The following is a 20018-nucleotide window of genomic DNA, read 5'->3' on the forward strand; positions in this document are numbered from 1 at the left end:
TTTAGTTTCATTCAACAAATATTTACTGAATGCCTGCTATATATCTAGCGATGTACTCTAAGCATTATAGGCAATACCAGAGTGTAGTTTTAACACACATAATTTTCTCTTGGCTAATGGAATTTGGTGATAATTTTATTAATACAGTATAGTTAAACCATACTAAAACGGTTCCTATGGAACCAAGTGGATTGATTGTTTCACCTTTACTTGGAATTCCCCAGTATAGGAAAATTACACGATGGAAGGGACTTTTGTCTTTGAATCCCCAGTGTATAGCACTGTATCTTGCTTAATAAAATATATGCTGTCTTGGAATGATCTTTTCTTTGCTAATTTTAGCTAAGGTTATTTACAACTCCACATCCTACCATCTTATGACAAATCTAAGACAATGCCTTGCACAATGCAAGAACTTATTAATAAACGGTTGTTGAATTAAGTCAGTCATATCCCAACTGTTAACACAGTTGTTAGCTCTTTTTGGGTCATCTTCTATCCTGCAAAATAAAGGAACTGATAATTGGCCATAGAGGGTCTGGGTTCAAATTCTGTCTCTAAGAATTACTACCTGTGGAGTTTGGGTCTTAGGTTCCTCCTCTATAAAATGAGAGGATTTGATTAACTGGCCTCTGAGGTTTCTTTTAGCTTGAGTTCTTCTAGTATCCTAAGAACTCCAGCTGTATCTTAGAAAGCATCAGTCCCCTAAAGGTCAGGTTATTTCTCAGGACCTTTGTACACAGGTTTGGGAGTTGGCACTAAATCTTCAGTTATCCAAGGAGGGGCAGTCTATATGTTTGGAAAGCAGTTGTGCTACTGAAGGGACTATTCTAAGAAATTTCTCTGGGTTATAATTCAAGCCTAATACTGATTATCTTCATCATCAATTGGTGTAGAAGGGTTAAGTGACAGCTAAAGGAAAGCAGAGATGATGGAGGAGGGAATCTGATGATAAAAAAGACAAACTCCAGCTATTTCAGACCTTCCCAATTTACCTGGGATAGTCATGATCTCAAGGTTGTGTCTGTTCCTCTAGTGTCAACCATCCATTTGCCATACTTCATCCTTACCAAGTCGAGCTCTTGTTCTGGGTCCCTGCATTTGACTTCGCAGTTCTGGTCTGAGGTGGAACTTCTTTGCTTCATCAACCAGGTCCCTGCACTGCAAGCTGCATCTTATGAGAGGCTGGAACACAGCCAATGTTTAAATAAATCAAAAGCGATAAATTTTTCAGGGATGAGTAAATTACATTAAATGATAATTGATTTTTGAATATACAGAACTGGGACACTGGACTCTACAATGGCTGTTGAGCCCCATCAGGGCAGCTAGGTGGCGTAGTGGATAGAACACCAGCCCTGGAGTCAGAAGGACCTGAATTCAAAGCAGATCTCAGACACTTAATAATTGCCTAACTGTGTGACCTTGGGCAAGTCACTTAACCCCACTGCCTTGCAACCCCCCCCCAAAAAAACATAATTTCTTCTTCCTGAAACCTCAAAAGCATCCCATTTGTAGGAGAAGGCTTACATGTAAGGAGAAGACCCTGAGGCTGCAGTGACCTGCAAGGTAAGATGGAGAGGGATGGATATCCTTCTTGAGGCTATAGGCACACTCAGTTCCCTCACTTGCCTAATCATTCAAGGAATTCTAATATGAGTGGGACAGGAAAATGAACAATCCATTAAAAGCAAGGAGAGGTACCTGGGAAGGTGGTGTATATGGGAGTTGTGAAAGATGACATTCAGGATAAAGATAATGAGCTACAGTACTAAAAAACTTGTTAGTTTGTTGGCCTTTAATTCTTTCCTTGTCAAATAAATTTTAAAAAATAGTTAAAAGTTGGGTCTTTGTGAGAAAGGAGAGGAATAAACAACAAGGATAAGTAGTGGACAGAGTGCTGACACAGAGTTTGGAATACCTGAGTTCAAATCCAGCCTCAGACACTAGTTGTGTGATCCTAGATAAATCACTTTAACTCTTTTTGCCTATTTCCTCATCTCTAAAATGAACTAGAGAAGGAAATGGCAAACTACTCCAGCATCTCTTTGAAGAAGAGCCCCTAAATAAGATCATGAAAGTAGGAGACAATTGAAATGATTGAACAACAACAAGAAGAAATAAAACTGATACAGGAAGCTAACAAATGGGCTCAAAAATTGACTTTGTTCATGGCTACATTTTATACCATCAAGTTGATGATTAATCAAATGCATCAAATTAGAATGAGAAAATAAAGATTCTTTCAGTTAATTTATACACCTTGACTTCTCCAGGCTCATATTCATTACTGGTCAATTCTGTTTCCTATTCAACTGAAAATGGGATTCCCTTAATATGTATGAAATAGGAGCATGGCTTCCTGCCAGTGGCTGAGCCTTAGGAATGTACAGTACCAAGACCTTAGGGGTCAGCAGGCTACTAGGAAGATTCTGGGACCCTGAACAAGACACCGTTTTCTCAAATGTAAAATGAAAGAGCTGGAAAAGACTTCTATTGGCCCTGCAAGTTCTAAGTCTATGAGCCTAAATGACAAATCTAAAAAAATGATGTGTACACTCAATACATGTGGTACTAAAACCTTCACAGATAGAACTTCTGACTATAAAGATTGGTAAAATTAAATACGTTCTCCTAGTTCAGTTATGGTATTCAAGGATATGCCTTTTTTTAGCACCTTCTAATCTCAGCTTCCAGGCTAGGGAGGTCTCTTAGGAAAATTCTACATACATACATGGAAATCTTATTCAGTGTTTGTAGCAGAGATACAGCAAGACCAGAGGTGGTGGTAGAGTCTAGGTATCTCCTAGGACCTACCTCAGCATCTATCACATCCGTGATGTACCTGGGAGTCAGCAGGGGCATCCGGACATACTGTAGCAAGTCAGGCAAGGATTCCTCCCTCTCTTTTTTGGCATGCTTCACCCAGTTGATGACAGCCTCAAAGACTGGCTCTTCAGAATCCACCTACAAATGTTTGAGAGAGAAGATGGGACATTGCTATTCAATTCAGTTAATGTTCTCTAGTTACTCACAAGGTAGATGAAACTTTGTTATTCCTCCAAACCCCCTTTCATAAGTGGCCCATCCCCAGGGAACAGTTTCCTATGCTATGATTAAAGTCAGGTCAGATACAGAATTATTGCAAATTGTTAAGTATATACTAGCAACAATATAACCAATTGGCGCTAAGATATCCATTTAAATTTTCTTTTTTCTTTTTTCATTTCTTCCTCTTTCTCTCTCTCAAGTTTCAGAAACTTGACATCATTTGTTACCATTACCTCAAGACTGGGCCTTAAATTAACCTTTCATTCATAATTCTTCTTTACATAAAAGGCAGCTTCTAACAGACATAATAGTCCAGAAAGTATGAAATAGAAGCCAGGGAGTCTGAGTCAGGCTATTTGGAAGACAGGTAAAATAGAAGCAATTCATTGCCCCTAGACAGAGACTTAGGTTGGAATTCTGTATTTTTTCCAACAATCTTTGACACTTTAAAATCAGGGGACAGATAGCACTTTTATCCATTCATTCTATTACAAGGACCTTCCCTATTAATTTTTTCCTGAAATTTAGGCTATTGAATGAAGCACATGTTGAACTTTTAGTAATTATGACTATTAAAGTGGACATAGCAGAAATCACTGGAACAAGAGTCACTCTAGATTCTAATTAACATCTCTGAGCTAAAGACAGCTCCATCTAGCTCAGTTTAAACTGTAAGGTTTCTCAGTCACATATATCAGCCTTCTTAGAGGTTGGCCTGGTTCACAATTTATGAAACTCCAAAGTTCAGTGAACATATCTACTGTACAAAGTAATATGCATAATTGTAGAAGGTGCCACTTGCTGCTTTTCTTTTTAGGCTTTTTTGCAAGGCAAATGGGGTTAAGTGGCTTGCCCAAGGTCACACAGCTAGGTAATTATTAAATGTCTGAGACCGGATTTGAACCCAGGTACTCCTGACTCCAGGGCTGGTGCTTTATCCACTGCGCCACCTAGCTGCCCCCACTTGCTGCTTTTCAATTAATCTTTGAGTACCCACAGAGAAAATAACTAGTCAGTTTTAGTTGACTAGTTAAATCAAGAAAGTCAATTTTGGTAAATTATTTGCATTGGTATTTAGGACTGGGATTGGTCTTATTACTTCATTTCTTACTCAGTCATTAGATGTATTAGGGTAGCAATGTAATATCATTTACAGGTAGTTCTTGCTTTACATAAATTTTTTTAATGCAAATTTGACTTTATGTAAAAAAATTCTAAAAGAAAACTACATTCCAAAAAACCCACCTAACTTAACCATACCATATTCCTGCCCTTTGGCTTGGCACTCTGAGGCCTCCTACTGCCTTGGCAAAACAAAACAAATAAACCATGAGTGATAGTAGAAGAAAAGCTATGTGGAAAGTTCCCACCACTGTGGTCAGGTCAGGAGCTTAGTTTGAGATCTCCATCTCTGTCAGAGAATACCAAGCCTTTATGTTTGGCTCCTGTATGCCTGCCCTGGCCCCCTTATGTTATATGATATCTCTTGCCTATGCATGAGCTTGGTCCCACCATACCTGCTTCCTATGTTTTCTTCCTTCAGTTCCAGCTAAGCCCCATCCATGGGGCTGGCCCTGGCCCCTGACTGTTCTTCCTCTTGCTCTCATTTCTCTGTCCCAGACCCTATACAGGTATGCACCAATCTGCCCCCACCCTCTCCCTTCCCTGCAACCTTTTACATGACGTAAAAATCACTTTGCACAGAGGTCTGCAGAATGTTCCATTTACATAAAGCAAGAAAATGCCTGTACAAAGAGCTACTCTCTTCTGCCAGAATTAGTTTATCCCAATATTGAAAGAAAAGTGATTCCCTTAATAGTCGCTGGTAAGATTTTGTGGCTAAAACTACCCCAGAAAGAACAGTGTGAGGTGGAACCACCAAGTTACATCCATACCTGAATTTCATCACATTTGATCAACTTCTCCACCTCTCCCTGGCTCAGAAGAATGAACTCTTCATGCTGGACTACTTCAGGAAAATGCTTCTGACTGAAGACTTCAGCTGCCTGCATCAGGTCAACACAGTTGTGAGTCTCAGCAAAGTCCCGGATGCCCAAGCAGTTGGAAGGGTCCAATTGGCTTTCGAGAAATTCACAGCAGGCCTGCTTAACACCTATGGCAAACAACACCAATGAGAGAGACTTCCAGACCCCTTGGAAGGCCTGAGTCTTCATTATTGGATGAGGAAAGCTTGAGCCCATGGATGAAGGACAGATTGAAAAACTAAAGACAGGAAATTCAAAACTTGACTCTCTGTTTAACCTTCATCAAGGTTATTTAGCTGTGAATTCATTCAACCTTTCTGGAGAGCAATTTGGAATTATACCCAAAGGGCAATAAAAATGTGCATACCCTTTGATCCAGCAATACCAGTACTGGGTCTATACCCTGAAGAGATGATGAAAAAAAGGTAAAAAACATCACCTGTACAAATATGTTCATAGCAGCTGTTTGTGGTGGAAAAGAAATGGAAACTGAGGGAATGCAATCAATTGGGGAATGGCTTAACAAACTGTGGTATATGTATGTGATGGAACGCTATTGTTCTATTAGAACCCAGGAGGGATGGGAATTCAGGGAAGCCTGGAAGGATTTGCATGAACTGATGCTGAGTGAGATGAGCAGAACCAGAAAAATATTGTACACCCTAACAGCAACATGGGATGGACTTGCTCATATCAACAGGGCAACAATCAGGCACAATTTTGGGGAGTCTGTGACAGAGAATGCCATCTGTATCCTGAGAAAGAATTGTGGAGTTTGAGCAAAGACCAAGGATTATTACCTTTAATTTAAAAAAAAAAGTTGTTTTATTATATAACTCTGCTATATCTCATACTATATGTTTCTTCCTTAAGGATATGATTTCTCTCTGCTCACATTCAACTTAGATCAATGCATACTATGGGAATGATGTAAAGACTAACAAACTGCCTTCTGTGGGAGGTGGGGGGAGGGAAGCGAGATTAGGGGAAAAATCATAAAATTCAAAATAAATAAAACCTTTCTAAAAAAAAGGTTATTTCACTTTTCTATACCTCATTTTAAAATAGAAAAATTAATTTAATTTTCAGGAAGGTTGGGAAGAGTGCAATAAAAATTTTTGCAAAGGTCTTGGAAAACAAGGTTAAAAGCTTTTACATAAATTATTTAGTAATCTTAATTTCATTTGCATTTAAGTCTACCTAACAAACAAGGCCTAGTTTTGAGGCAAAGAGGGAGTTGCAATCTCTCATAAAATTAAATCTACAAATACATGCAAAAGCAAAGTCATACTAATGAAGTTTGCTTTGTCCACACTATATAAACACCTCTAAACACTGAAATGAAGTATAACCAGCGACTAAGGAAAAAATGGAATAGGAGGAGGGTACTGTATACAACTCCATTATAGTTTGGAAATCATGGTCCCCAGGAATTAAAAGCCCCTGTAGCAACTGATATTCCTCATCTGATATGTTTCTCTAAACTGGGAAAAAATCTTCAGAGATGTCAGAATTATAAAAAGCAGAAACTTATACCTTTCAGCTGAAGCAGGCAGGCTGCAGGAAGCAGTTCCTGTACATTCTCCACCGTCACATGCACTGTCTCTGTATACACAAAGTCCAACAGGATTTCCATGGTGGAAGCAGTCAAACCTTGAATATCAACGTATGGCTTCCCCTTTTCTGAGAGCTGCAGATTCAGAAAGTAGTAAACTGATTGAAGTTCCAAAGGATACAGGTAAAATCTCATCTGATGAAGGTCTAACAAAATTACAACACTATTATCTATACTAGGAAAACAGAAGCCATTAGATACAGTGTATTAAAGAGGCATCCTGTATCATTTTTCCTATTCATTGATGACAATACATCAAATGTAGAGCAATACAAAGCCTCCTTAGTCAAATCCATTAATTTGACAGCGATAAGAAATGTACACAGTATCCCAAAACATACCATGTATTGCAACTTATTTACTAAATTTCCCAAACCCCTGCAGATGATGCTATCTTGGAACACTGCTTTCAGCCCTCTAATAAGATATTTGTTGAATTAAATTGTTAACAAAAGAAGAGGATGAACACTTGTTACATGTTACAGAATGCATTCATTGATCAGGTGCTATTCTTTGGTTGGGCTGAAAATCCTAGAAATCATGGCTAAAGAACATGAAGTGTCAGGCAGGAAACAGAAACCCCTGGACCCAGGTGGTAGATGCACCATTGCTGCACACTGAAGGCAAGGGCATCAGAAGAAAAAGGCAGATTTTAAGAGCTGGTTATGAAGATAGTGTCTGACAATGTGATGGCTTAAAACAGGCAGAATAAAAAGCAAAACTTGTCAGTGTCTACCAACAACCTATAGAAAAAGAGAATAGATGAGGAATTTGGGAAATGAATCATATCTAGAGTAGGGATGAGATTTTAATGATTAAGAAAGCCTGTTGGAGTTCTCTCTCTAGCAAAAACAAAACAACTAATATTTAACTGCTTGACTTGCTTTAATAATAATTATTTCATCCATCAAAAATATAGAAGTGCCAATGTGAATAAATTCTATTCTTCATTAGATTCTTACTGACAAAGAAGAAGAAGCAGATTGGTGGCCCAGTGGAAGAGTGCTGGTTAGGAAGACTCATCTTTCTGAGTCCAAATCTGAACTCAAGACACCTACTAGCAGTGTAATCCTGGGCAAATCCTTTAACTATTTGCCTCAGTTGCTCATTTGTAAAATAAACCAGAGAAGGAAATGAGAAGCCACCCCAGTATCTTTGCAAAGAAAACCCCAAATGGGGTCACAGAGAGTTGGACATGATTGAAATGACTCAACAAACAAAACAAAGAAGAGCTGGCTATTAAGGTGGAAATGCTAAGAACCTCAGAAGAAAGTGACCACTCCATATTGTTACAAAAAAGAAGCAAGTCAGATGAATTCTAACATGGCTCCCTGATTTAAGGAGAATAGGGTTCACAAGCTTTAGAGGAAGGATGGATGGGATGCTATAGAATAACATTCTAGTCAATTCATGATTAATAGGAAACTCTCAAGAATGAAATCCTGAAAATACAAAGAGAAATAATTTAAACACATACACATATATACATCTTACTTTGTACATAAAGATTTCCATTTATCTATATAAAATCTTTCTTATATCTATTGATACTTATCTATATCAACTTTATATATATATATGTATATGTGTATGTGTATGTATATGTGTATATATATATATATATATATATATATATATATATATATATATATTTAGGTTTTTTTTGCAAGGCAAATGGGGTTAAGTGGCTTGCCCAAGGCCACACAACTAGGTCATTATTAAATGTCTGAGACCGGATTTGAACCCAGGTACTCCTGACTCCAGGGCTGGTGCTTTATCCACTGCACCACCTAGCTGCTCTTCTGTCTATCAAGATAATTGAAGCAAGTGCAGAAAATAGCATGTGACATGGTCCTATAATGTCAAGAGTTTTTAAAATTTTTTTATTTATTTAAGGCAATGGGGTTAAGTCACTTGCCCAAGGTCATATAGCTAGGCAACTGTTAAGTGTTGGAGACTGGTTTTGAACTAAAATCCTCCTGACTCCAAGGCTGGTGCTCTATCTACTACTGTGCCACCTAGCTGCCTGCAAGGTCGAGTTCTATAGTAAATAAGCTGAGGATGGTAAAGCTAAAACTATAAAAAAACTATAAAAAAAAACCTTTTTAAAAAAGCTATACTGGGGGATGGAGCTAAGATGGTAGCATGAGGGCAGGAATTCCTGGAAACTTGTTCTTCCAAAAACTCCAAAAGCTGTCAAATTAAGATTGGCCCAAATTTAGAGGGGCACAACCCACAGGAAAGACTGAGTGATACAATTTTCCAGTCCAAGACAACTAATAAGTTCCCCTGGACTGGTGGCTAGAAAGAGCTGCAGAGTAGTTGAACAACAGTGCAGCTAGGCCAGAGCAAAACTGCTCCAAGTCTTCCATGAACAGCCTGTGGGGCACTTGGGTCCATGGCAGAGGGGATGGTTTCTAGACCTTTAAGCCCAGGGATCACCAGGGACAGTGTATAGGGGTGAGAGAGAACTCTTATGGCACCACAGAGAGTGTGGAGCCCTGGCCTTAGAGCAGCCCTGCAATGGAAACCTGCAGTAGGAATAGGGAAAGCCAGCCTGCACCTCCAAAGTGCAGTCCACATACAATAACGAGGTCGGGGGTGATTGCAGAGGTCTCTCTGCTCTCCCTGGGGCGGGACTCTGCTGTTTGCCAACACTCAGATTCAGGTTGCAGTTTGGGCCCCAATACTACCATGGTTGAGCAGGGACCCTCTTCACAGCTCCAGGGCAGAGGGGAGCGTCTGTGGTCATCCATATACCAGAGCACAGGCAAGAGAGCAATCAGAGAGCCTCTCATAAGACCCTGGAGGAATTAAGGTCTTGTTGTCCCAACCCCCTCCCCCCACAAAGGCTTGGAAGTACAGTAAGGGAGGTAGAGGAAAAATTGGGAGGAGAAATGAGAGCAATGCAGGTAAATCATGAAAACCAAGTCAGCAGCTTGGGGAAAGAAATACAAAAAAATTGCTGAAGAAAATATGCTAAAAACCAGTTTAGGCCAAATGGAAAGAGCAACATAAAAGGTAAATGAGAACAAGAATGCCTTTAAAAAGCAGAATTGGTCAGCTGGAAGAGGAAATAAAAAAGCTCTCTGAAGAAAATAACTCCTGCAAATGTAGAATAGAACTAAAGGAAGCTGATGACATTGTGAGAAATCAAGAAACAATAAAACAATAGCAAAAGAACAAAAGTTAGAAGAAAATGTGAAATACCTCTTTGGAAAAACAACTTACCTGGAAAACAGATCTAGAAAAGATAATTTAAAAATTATTGGGCCACCTAAGAGTCATGACCAGGAAAAAGAGCCTAGACTTCATTTTTCAAGAAATAGTGTACCTGAGATCCTAGAAGCAGACCAAATAGAAATTGAGGGAATTTGCCGATCACCTCAAAGAGATCCCAAAAGAAAAACTCTGAGGAATATTATAGCCAAATTCTGAAACTCCCACATCAAAGAAAAAATACTAAAGGCTGCCAGAAATAAACACTTCAACTACCTTGGCTCTATAGTCAGGATAACACAGGATTTGGCAGCATCTACATTAAGGGCCCGTAGGTCTTGGAATATAATATTCCGGAAGGCAAAAGAGCTTAGTTTACAACCAAGAATCAACTACCCAGCAAAACTGAACATCCTCTTTCTGGGGAAAAGATGGGCTTTCAGTGAAACAGGGGACTTCCAACTTTCCTGTTTAAATGACCAGAGCTGAACAGAAAGTTTGATCTCTAAGTACAGGACTCAGGTGAAGCATAGAGAGGGTGGATGAGATAAGACTAATCATGAGGAACTTATTGATGTTGAACTGTGTGTATTCCTGCATGGGAAGAAGATGCTGTTAACTCATATGAACCTTCTCGTTCATAAAAGCAGTTAGAAGGAGCACATAAAAGGCACAGAAGGGAACTGAATAAAATGGTATAATGTAGTATAAAAATGGAGTCAATGGGTGATAAAGCGAAGTACTGGGAGGAAAACAAAGGAGAGGAAAAAGGAGCTAAGATATTTCAAGTAAGAGTCAAGAAAGTTTTTTTCAATGGAGTGGAACGGTGGAAGGAGAGGGGGAATGAGTGAGCCTTCATTCTCATCAGAAATGAATCAGAGAGGAAATATTATACTTAATAGGGAGAGGAAATCTATCTTGCCCTAGAGAAAAACATGAGAAGGGATAGGATAAGGAGGGAGGAGGGAAGGGGGAATAGAAAGCAACTCACCCCAGAGACAGAACCATTGAAATCTGAACACAGACTGAAGTACAATTTTTTCCCCTCTCTATTCTTGAGGTTTCTCATCTTGGGGGAGAGGGGTTATGTTTACTCTTATGACACATTCAATTTACATCAATGTATGGCATGGAAACAATGTAGAGATTATCAGAGAGCCTTCTGTGGGGAGGGGTTTGTAGAGCCTTGCAAAAAATGATGGGTAAGTATTACTATTGTATATAATTGGAAAACAAATAAAATGTTGAAACATCAAAAAAAAGTTTTAAAAAGTGAACATAGAATGCTCTGCTCTGCCTTCAGACTCCATAGTTTTCACCCCCTGGATGTGGATGGCATTTTCCATAGCAGGTTCTATGAATCTTTTAAAGACCAGTTTCTTCATCTATAAATGTGGATAAATAAGATCATGAAACCATAGATTTGGAACTATTAGAAATCATCCAATTCTCTCATTTTATGTATGAGAATGATATTTTAAAATTTTGTGGTGATTGGAGATTGTACAAATTATCTCCTTTGGAAAAAGATGTGGCATTCCATCCCTTCTTTATCATTCTCTTTCCCCCAGTATAGATTTTTCCTTTTATAGTTTATTTATTTTATCTTTTTACCATAATCTTGTAGTGGAAAAAAACATAAACCCTCTCCCCGCAAAAAAGATAGAGAAACCTCAAGAATATTGAGAGTGGGAAAAAAGGTGTACTAAATTTCAGGCTCTATTCAGATTCCAACAGCTCTGTCTCTGGGATGAGTTGTTTTCTTTATCATAAGTCCACCAGAGAAATCGCTTCAATATTTTTCCCACAGTTATTATTGCTAGTTGTATTTCCCTCCATCCTATTCCTCCCCACTCATTTATTTTATTCTTTCTCCTTTCACCCTGTGTCCCTCCTTAGAAATATGTTGTATCTAACTACCCTCTCCCAAAAATCTTGTCACCTACTCCTCCCGTCCCCTTCCTCCCATCCCTTTCCTCTCCTTTTTTCCTCTACAGTAAGATAGATTTCTCATTCCCCCTTACTTTCCCCCTTTCCACTCCATTGGAAAAGCTTATTCTTGAGTAGCATTTTTTTTGCAAGGCAAATGGGGTTATGTGGCTTGCCCAAGGCCACACAGCTAGGTAATTATTAAATATCTGAGGCCAGATTTGAACTCAGGTACTCCTGATTCCAGGGCTGGTGCTCTATCTACTACATCACCTAGCCACCCTGAAAAAAGCTTTTTCTTGACTCTTAAGTGAAATTTCTTAGCTTCTTCTTCATCTCCTTTCCCTTCCTCCCAGTACTTTCCTTTATCACCCATTAACTCCATCTTTTTCCTATATTATTGCATTATATTCTACGCCTTCCTAGGTCCTGTCTATATATGCTCCTTCTAACAGCTCTTATAAATGAGAAAGTTCATGAGTTATCAATATGTTCTTTCCATGCAGGAATACAAACAATTCAATATCATTAAGTTCCTCATAGTTAATCCTTCTCTTCCACACCCTTTACGGTTCACCAGAGTCCTGTACTTGGAGATCAAACTTTCTGTTCAGCTCTGGTTGTTTCAATAGGAAAGTATGAAAGTCCCGTTTCACTGAAAGTCCATCTTTTCCCCTGAAAGAGGATGTTCAGTTTTGCTGGGTAGTTGATTCTCAGTTGTAAACCAAGATCTTTTGCCTTCTGGAATATCATATTCCAAGCCCTACGGGCCCTTAATGTAGATGCTGCCAGATCCTGTGTAATCATGACTGTGGAGACTCAGTAGTTGAATTGTTTGTTTCTGGCAGCTTTTAGAATTTTCTCTTTGATTTGGGAGTTTTGGAATTTGGCTATAATATTCCTGGAAGTTTTATCTTTCGGGATCTCTTTCAGGAGGTGACTGGTGAATTCGCTTGATTTCTATTGTATCAACCTCTGCTTCTAGCATCTCAGGGCAATTTTGGTGTATTATTTCTTGAAAAATGAAATCTAGCCTCTTCTCCTGATTGTGGCTTTCAGATAGCCCAATAATTCTTAAATTATTTCTTCTGGATCTGTTTTCGAGGTTGGTTGTTTTTCATATGAGGTATTTCACATTTTCTTCTAATTCTTGGCTTTTTTGGGGAAGAGTTTTATTTCTTCCTGATATCTTGCAAAGTCATCAGCTTCCTTCAGTTCCATTCTGCATTTCAGAGAGCTTTTTTATCTCCTTTTCCAACTGGCCAATTCTGCTTTTTTAAGGCATTCTTCTCCTCATTTGCTTTTTGTTTTGCTTTTACCATTAGGCCTCAACTGGTTTTTAACATATTATTTTCTTCAATATTTTTTGTATATCTTTCACTAAGCTTTTGATTTGTTTTTCATGATTTTTCTGCATCGCTCTCATTTCTCCTCCCAATTTTTCCTCCATCTCCTTTAATAGCTCATCCATAGTCTGAGCCCATTTTCTATTTCTCTTGGGAGGTTTTGGATACAGAAGCTTCGATTTTGGCATCATCTGAGTATGTGTTTTGATCTTCCATGGGAATAAAGTAATTCTCTATTGTCAGATTCTTCTTTTTCTGTTCACTCATTTCCTCAGCCAAAGGCAGCACTTCCAAGGCTTTGGGTTTTTTTTTGGGGGGGGGCACTCCACTGGGACCTTTATTCCTCCAAGGTCTTATGCTCTCTTACCTGTGCTTTGATATGTAGATGCCCCCCATTTCCCTCTGCCCTGGGGCTATAAGGAGGGATCCTGCTATCTTAGTATGGAAGCCCAAACTGCAACCTGGGTCTGAGTGTAGGCAAAGAGCAGAGACCTACCCCAGGGAGAACAGAGAAAGCTCTGCAGACTTCCCTTACTGTCTTTGGGAGTGCAGGCTGCTTTCTCCAGATTCTCCCTGCAGATTCTATGGCTGGTGCTCCTGACTCCACACTCATTCTGGTGTAACAGAGTTCTCTCCCTGCTCCTTCAAGCTGTTGCTGGTGATCTCTGGGCTGGGCTGGGCTGCGCTGCAGCCATGGCTTTTTTTCCAATCCCCGGTCCTGGTGAAACTTACCTTTCCCGTGGAACTTCTAAGTTATCTTGGACTGGGAAAATGTATCACTCAGTCTTTCTGTGGGTTCTGCCCCTCTAAATTTTAGCTAGAGTCATCATTTGTTTGTTTCTTTGGAGTTTGGTGGGGGGGGAGGGAAGGAGTTCCTGGAAAATGCTGCCTTTGTGCTGCCATCTTGGCTCTACCTCCTGATTTTTTTCTTTCTTGATTTTTCCCCTTTAGTTCTAATTTTTCTAACATGACTAATATGGAGATATGTTAAATATGACTACACATGGACAAGGAAGGGTGGTAGAAAAATGTGGAAGTCAAAGTTTGCAAAAGGGCGAATCTTGAAAACGATCTTTGTACATAATTGGCAAAATCTTTTTTAATAAAAATAAACAATAAAAAATGGGGTTCTTAGAATTAGAGAGCTAAGACTAAAATTCAATGAGTTTTTTGGGGGGGCAAGGCAACGGGGCTAAGTGACTTACCCAAGGTCACACAGCTGGGTAATTATTAAGTGTCTGAGATTGGATTTGAACTCAGGCCCTCCTGACTCCAAGGCTGGTGCTCTATCCACTGCACCACCAAGCTGCCCACAATGAGCTTTCAAAGACATCATATTGCCTTTGTGGATCCTTACCGGCTTCAAAAATGTAGTATTGTTTTCTACTTCTCTCTTATTCTTTATACCCTTAAAATTCTAACCTTTACTTATCTTTATTTCATCTCTTAGATATAACAACATAATGTAAAAGATGCTTTTGTGAAGTAGGAGAGGGAGAATTCTTTCATAGAACAACTTTACATCATAATTTTCAGGTAGATGCCTGGAGAAGAAAAAAATAAATGGATAAGAAAGAGGCTTATGTTCTTCAAGCTGCCAAAGAATAGGATACACACTATATAATAAGCTGTCAGCAGTTCTAATTCAGTGTTCAGCAGCTGAGGGTATACTCTCATAACTATCTCAAGGTTTAATCATTTGATTCTGATGTTCTCATACATACAATTTGTCGATTTTGTAAAATAAGACTAGATCTAGTGGAAATGCACTTCAGATTTTTGTATTTCTCTTATTCCAAAAATATACATTAGAATTAGCCCTAGATTTAAAAAGTAGTCAGATTTTAGGCAATTAAGAAAGTTAGTATGTAAATAGTACAGCCCACAGTCATGACACTGTCTACTCTGACAATCAGTTTGTCTTAAAGTTTGATGATTGACTATTAGGGCCAGAGGATCAGATTCTGTGGTCAGCATATTCTCTGAATCTCCTTACAATTCATTTCAAGCCGTGAAACAGAAAAACTCTTTTGTTCAGTTTTCCACACACATTACCATTTATGTAACCCACTTATTCAGATTTCAAGGTCCAATGACAATGGCTCCTTTCTTACCTATAGATTCTCTCCATTCTCTGTCAGCCATCCCATTTGTTGTCATGTAAACGTTTTCTCAATCTCTGTTACTTTTTTCCACACTTTAGACCACACTTCATACCTTTTCCCAAGCTATCCCACACATCTAGAACAGTCATCTACATTGTCCTCAAATACAAGGTGAGAACTAATTTTTCTCAAGACTATAGCCTAAAAATTGCCATAGAAAATTTATCAGACTCAGAACAAGCCTTTGCTACTTGAATCGCGTGGCTGAGAAGCTCCAAGTAGGAGTTCTGATCCTTGGGAAAAGCGAGTGTTCTGCTTACCTCACTAGTGAACATGGCACAGAAGTAGTCACTACAAGCAGCCAGCACAATCCGATGGGCAGGGAAGTCCTTTTGCTCCACTTTCAATGTAACATCACAGAGGGTATTACTTTTCCGGAGAGAGTTCATTGAATTGAGGATGGACTTGGCATGGGAATTAGTCATTATGTCTTTGGGAGCCATATTGCTTCCCCCCAAGCAATATGGAGACAATGAAAAAGGGGTCCTGGGATTCTGCAAGGGAAAGAGGTAAAATGCTAGGTTATTTCCAGAAGTCTAGGAGCCTGAGCCATTCTCTAAGAGTTTCAGAAATAAATGATGCTGGGTTTTTTGTTTTATAATGCTGTCTTCCCAAGGGAGGAGACTATCACTTAACTCAGCTAGGTGGTATAGTGAATAGAGCACTGGCCTTGGAGTCAAGAGGACCAGAGTTCTAATTTGGCCTCAGACACTTGAAGCTAACTAGCAAGTCATTTAACCCTGACTGCCTCTTATCTCTTGTCTTCCTGATCCATATCTGGCTGGTGACTTAGCACAAACCCCTCCCTCACTCAAATCCAAATCATGTGTTTGTCAATGGCAACACTTCCTAGATGTCACGATCTTCTCTGAGAATGAAGGATAAACATTAGATTATCCTTTAACTATTTGAAAGTTTATCTCAAATTTTCGGTGATAATTCTAGTATTAAGAAAAGGCAAAATGATTTTTGGACAACTCTTGAGAACTTTAATGTAAGAAAATATAGAACTTAATGTTATCTGAACTTCAGTAATGATTTAAGTAATACTGTCATTTTTTTCTGTTTCTTCTATTTCCACTGCCATCATCTTAATATAGGCACCTTTAATATTCTCATATTTGCACTATATTTCATTTGTCTTCTAACTGGGAATTCAAGATATATTCTTTCTCCTGTATTCCAAATTATATATCAGTATCTTACACTTGTATATATCTGTGTCTTATTTCCCTTCCTGGACTGACTGTAAATTCAAAGGTTGGAACTCTACTTGTTTTTTCTTCTTCTTCTCAGGGTCCTGGGTACAGAGTGTTGAATATTGCTTAATAAATATTTATTAACTTAATACAATTTAGGGAATGTATACAAACTTCAAGGAGCTCTATCTACTAACTATGGCCCGTGTCAGTGAGTAGCATAAAACATTTATATATTAGCACAATGCTTATAATATTCCTTGTAAATTAAATGGTAAGATTCTAGTTGGTAGAAAGTGCTGGTTCTCAACTTGTAAAAAAGGTCTTTAGCATTCTTTTGTTTGAAATTTTTAGTCACTGTATTAATTTTTTAAAAGACACATTTATCAAATATGTAGATGATATAAAACCATGAGGGAAGGTTATAAGCTGTATGGAAGACTTGAAAATTTTTAAATAGACGAACCCTAATGGGCTACATTAGAAAAAAATGTTATTTAGTTCAACGTTGGACTAAGAACCCAGGAAGTCCTAGGTTCAATCTGTCTTTGCTATGATTGAATTAACCATGAACAGCACTTAACCTCTCTGGTCTTCACTTTTGTCATCTGTAAACTGAGGATAAGTGAAGCACCTATTTCAGAAAGACACTAGAAAGCTCAAATGAGATTATATAAAGGTACTTTGCAAAGTTCAGAATACCAGTGAAACTTCAATTATTATTACTGCTTGCTGCATAATGATTTTTATCTATATATTTATTTTGTTGAATATTTCTCAATTATATTTTAATTTAATTCCAGCAATAATGAGGCCACCTGCTTGACGAAATTATGATTCTATTGACTTCACCTCCTGACTTCCCTACAGGTCTTAGCTAAAATTCCACCTTTTATAAGAAATTCCTACAGATTCCCCTTAAGGCTCAGAGCCTTCTGAGACTATCTTTAAGTTACCTGGTACATTCTTTTGCTTACATTTGTTTGTTCAAAGTGAGCTCCTAGAGGGTAGGAAGTGTTTTTGTCTTTCTGTAAATCCTTAGCATTTTAACACCAGTACCTCACTCATTGAAGTGTTTTATAAATGCTTGTTGAGATTTATTGAATAAATATTTATAAAAGTTTCCTGGGACAACAGCTTGAGTGTAACAGTGCAATATTATGGAAAGAATTCTAGCTGTAAGCTAGAAAAGCTGGGTTCTGAATCTAATTCTGCTGTTGTATGACTTTAGACAAGTCTCTTCAGGTCTTAGTTCTCTTAACTGTGAAATACAAGATTTTGATTACATGATTTCTACAGTTCCTTGCAAAACTAACCTTTTATAATTTTATTTATGAAAGGGCATCTCTGTTATTGGGTATTGACTGACCAAAGTTAAAATGCATCAACATACAATTAGAAAATATTTCATGAAAATTTTTCAACTTAACCCAAGATCTTAAACTGGGGCCCCTGAACACATGGAAACCTACCAACTTAACTGAGAAGCAAAATCTGTTATCTTCAATGACAGTAACTCATGACCATGGATTTAACAACAGTTACAATTTGTTAAATATGCTAACTGATCAAACTTTGAATCAGTCTACTTTTTGAAACTGTAACGTTCTCTGTATGAAAGAATGGGAAAGACTGACAATTTGCCCCAATTCTTAGGTCATAACTTTAATACAGTTGTGTAATTTTTGGGGGGGCTGCATGTCTTCATTTATAAAAAGTACTTTTGCTTACAGCTGTAAGACTGACCAGCAGACAACATTGTCATATCAATAAACAGGGATCATTGTTGTACTGTGGGATTTTTTTCAATTTATGACTACATTCCTCTTTTTAGATTAAAAATGTGTAGTCATGAAAAACATCACCACAATAACCACATTGCTCCCCCATTTTCTTTAGTCTAAACTCCAAAGCTTTCCAAATGATCAAAAGAAGATGATGAAAATCAATTTCAAATCTTTAATAACTTACTCTTAACCGTCATTTTTAATCTCAGACAATTCCAGGTCATTCGTTAGTAGCAGTATACCTATTACAATTCTCTCATTAAGTTGTTTAAAAAAAAACCCATGGCAAGATGATCATTGTTCTCACTGCTAAGAAACATGCAAAAGCAGGATCCATTATAAAATCAAGGCCTCCTGGGTTATTAAATGCTCTCGATTTCTTCTATTGGGGGCTGTTTCCCATCTGCAAAGGGAGAGGGGGGCCTGTGCTACCAGACGAGTTCACATTCAGTCTCAGACAGGCACTAACTAGGCGACCTTGGACAAGTTGGCCTCAGTTTCCCCAACTGTAAAATGGGGATAATAGAAACACCTCCCTGAGGGGGCAGCTGCTGAGGCTGGAGCGAAATACTTGTTTTTTAAGAAACGTGCTTGGCGGGGTCCCCGGGGCGCTCCGCCAGCCTCGGGCGAGACCAGCCCTCCAGGGCCTTCCAGGGTGGAGGCGGCGGCTGCGGGTGCCCAAATGCCTCCTCGCGGCCCCCGCGTCCCGGCCCGCCGCGGTTCCCGGGCTCCGGGCCTGGGCAGGACGCGAGGCCCTTCCCGGCCCCTGGCGGAGGCCCGGCGCCCCGGCCCCTCCCCGGCCACACGGGGGCGCCGACGCGGAGGGGCGCGGAGGCCCAACTCACCTCAGCAGCCCGCCCCAGCCAGCCGGGCAGGGCGGGCCCCCCACCCGAGGGGGCGGGGTGGGGCGCGGGGCCCGCAGGCGGCTCGGGGGGCGCAGAACAGCCGCCGCCGGCGCCTCCCTGGGCCGGAGCCGCCAGAGTCGTGGTCGTCGTGGTCGTGGTCGCCGCCGCCGCCGCGCGACGTGATGACGCAGGGACGCGAAGACGGGCCCCTTGGCCGGGAGGCGGCACGTGACGGGGTCACGTGGCCCTCCCCGGCGGACGGGCGGGCGGGGGAGGCGCGGGCCTGGGGCTGCGGGTCGGGGCTGCGGCTCGGGGCTGGCCCTGCTCGGCCGCGGCGGCCCCCTGGGCAGGCGGGGACGCGGCTCAGCGCGGGCAGCAGCGCGGCCCCGGCTCTGCGCGGCCTCCTCCTCCTCCTCGCCCTCCGCGCATCACAATGGCCCCGCGGCCCCGCCGGGGAGCTGCGATGCTCGGACGCCCCGGCCCGGCCCGGCCCGCCACACCGGAGCGCTTGCTGTGCCGCAGGGAGGGCGCCCAGCCCGTGCCCGGGCTCGGAGGGAAGGCCCCCGTGGCTGCCGGAGCGCATGGGTGACGCCCACCCTGCCCTGATGAGCCCAATATTCCCCCTCCACCGGGTCCAGCAGATTTACAGTGTGGCCTAAATGGAATTCCCACGCCCCCTAACCTGCCCTTCCCTCGTCCCTGGAAGGCACAGTCATTTCATTTACCCAAAGTTGTCATCCTCGACTCTTCTCTTCCTTCAGCACCACCCCATAAACAGATTTTTTCACATCTGCATCCTTTGTTTTTCTACAAATACCGCTCTGATTTAATTCAGGACATGATCCCCTCTCAGCCAGGACTATGCATAGGGCCTATG

General features: G+C 40.4%; 1 protein-coding gene across 3 annotated transcripts in view; it reads right to left on the reverse strand.

The window, feature by feature from the left end:
- Window positions 1-19375, reverse strand: part of KLHL12 (kelch like family member 12) — a 31885-nt gene extending 12510 nt beyond the window's left edge. The window contains exons 1-6 of one of the 3 annotated variants that reach the window (XM_074222391.1): window positions 15571-15660; window positions 14568-14689; window positions 6573-6726; window positions 4947-5164; window positions 2818-2967; window positions 1071-1185 (exon numbers count right to left, since the gene is read on the reverse strand). In XM_074222391.1, coding sequence (XP_074078492.1) covers window positions 1071-1185; window positions 2818-2967; window positions 4947-5164; window positions 6573-6672 — 583 coding nt within the window. In that variant the 5' untranslated portion in view covers window positions 6673-6726; window positions 14568-14689; window positions 15571-15660. Of the gene's footprint in view, window positions 1-1070; window positions 1186-2817; window positions 2968-4946; window positions 5165-6572; window positions 6727-14567; window positions 14690-15570; window positions 18923-19141 lie in introns of those variants that run through there. The other 2 variants (XM_074222392.1, XM_074222390.1) reach the window with 2 other exon arrangements.
- Between the last annotated feature and the right edge of the window lie 643 nt (window positions 19376-20018).

The sequence above is a fragment of the Macrotis lagotis genome, chromosome 2 (genome assembly GCF_037893015.1).
Source record: "Macrotis lagotis isolate mMagLag1 chromosome 2, bilby.v1.9.chrom.fasta, whole genome shotgun sequence".
NCBI lineage: Eukaryota > Metazoa > Chordata > Mammalia > Peramelemorphia > Peramelidae > Macrotis > Macrotis lagotis.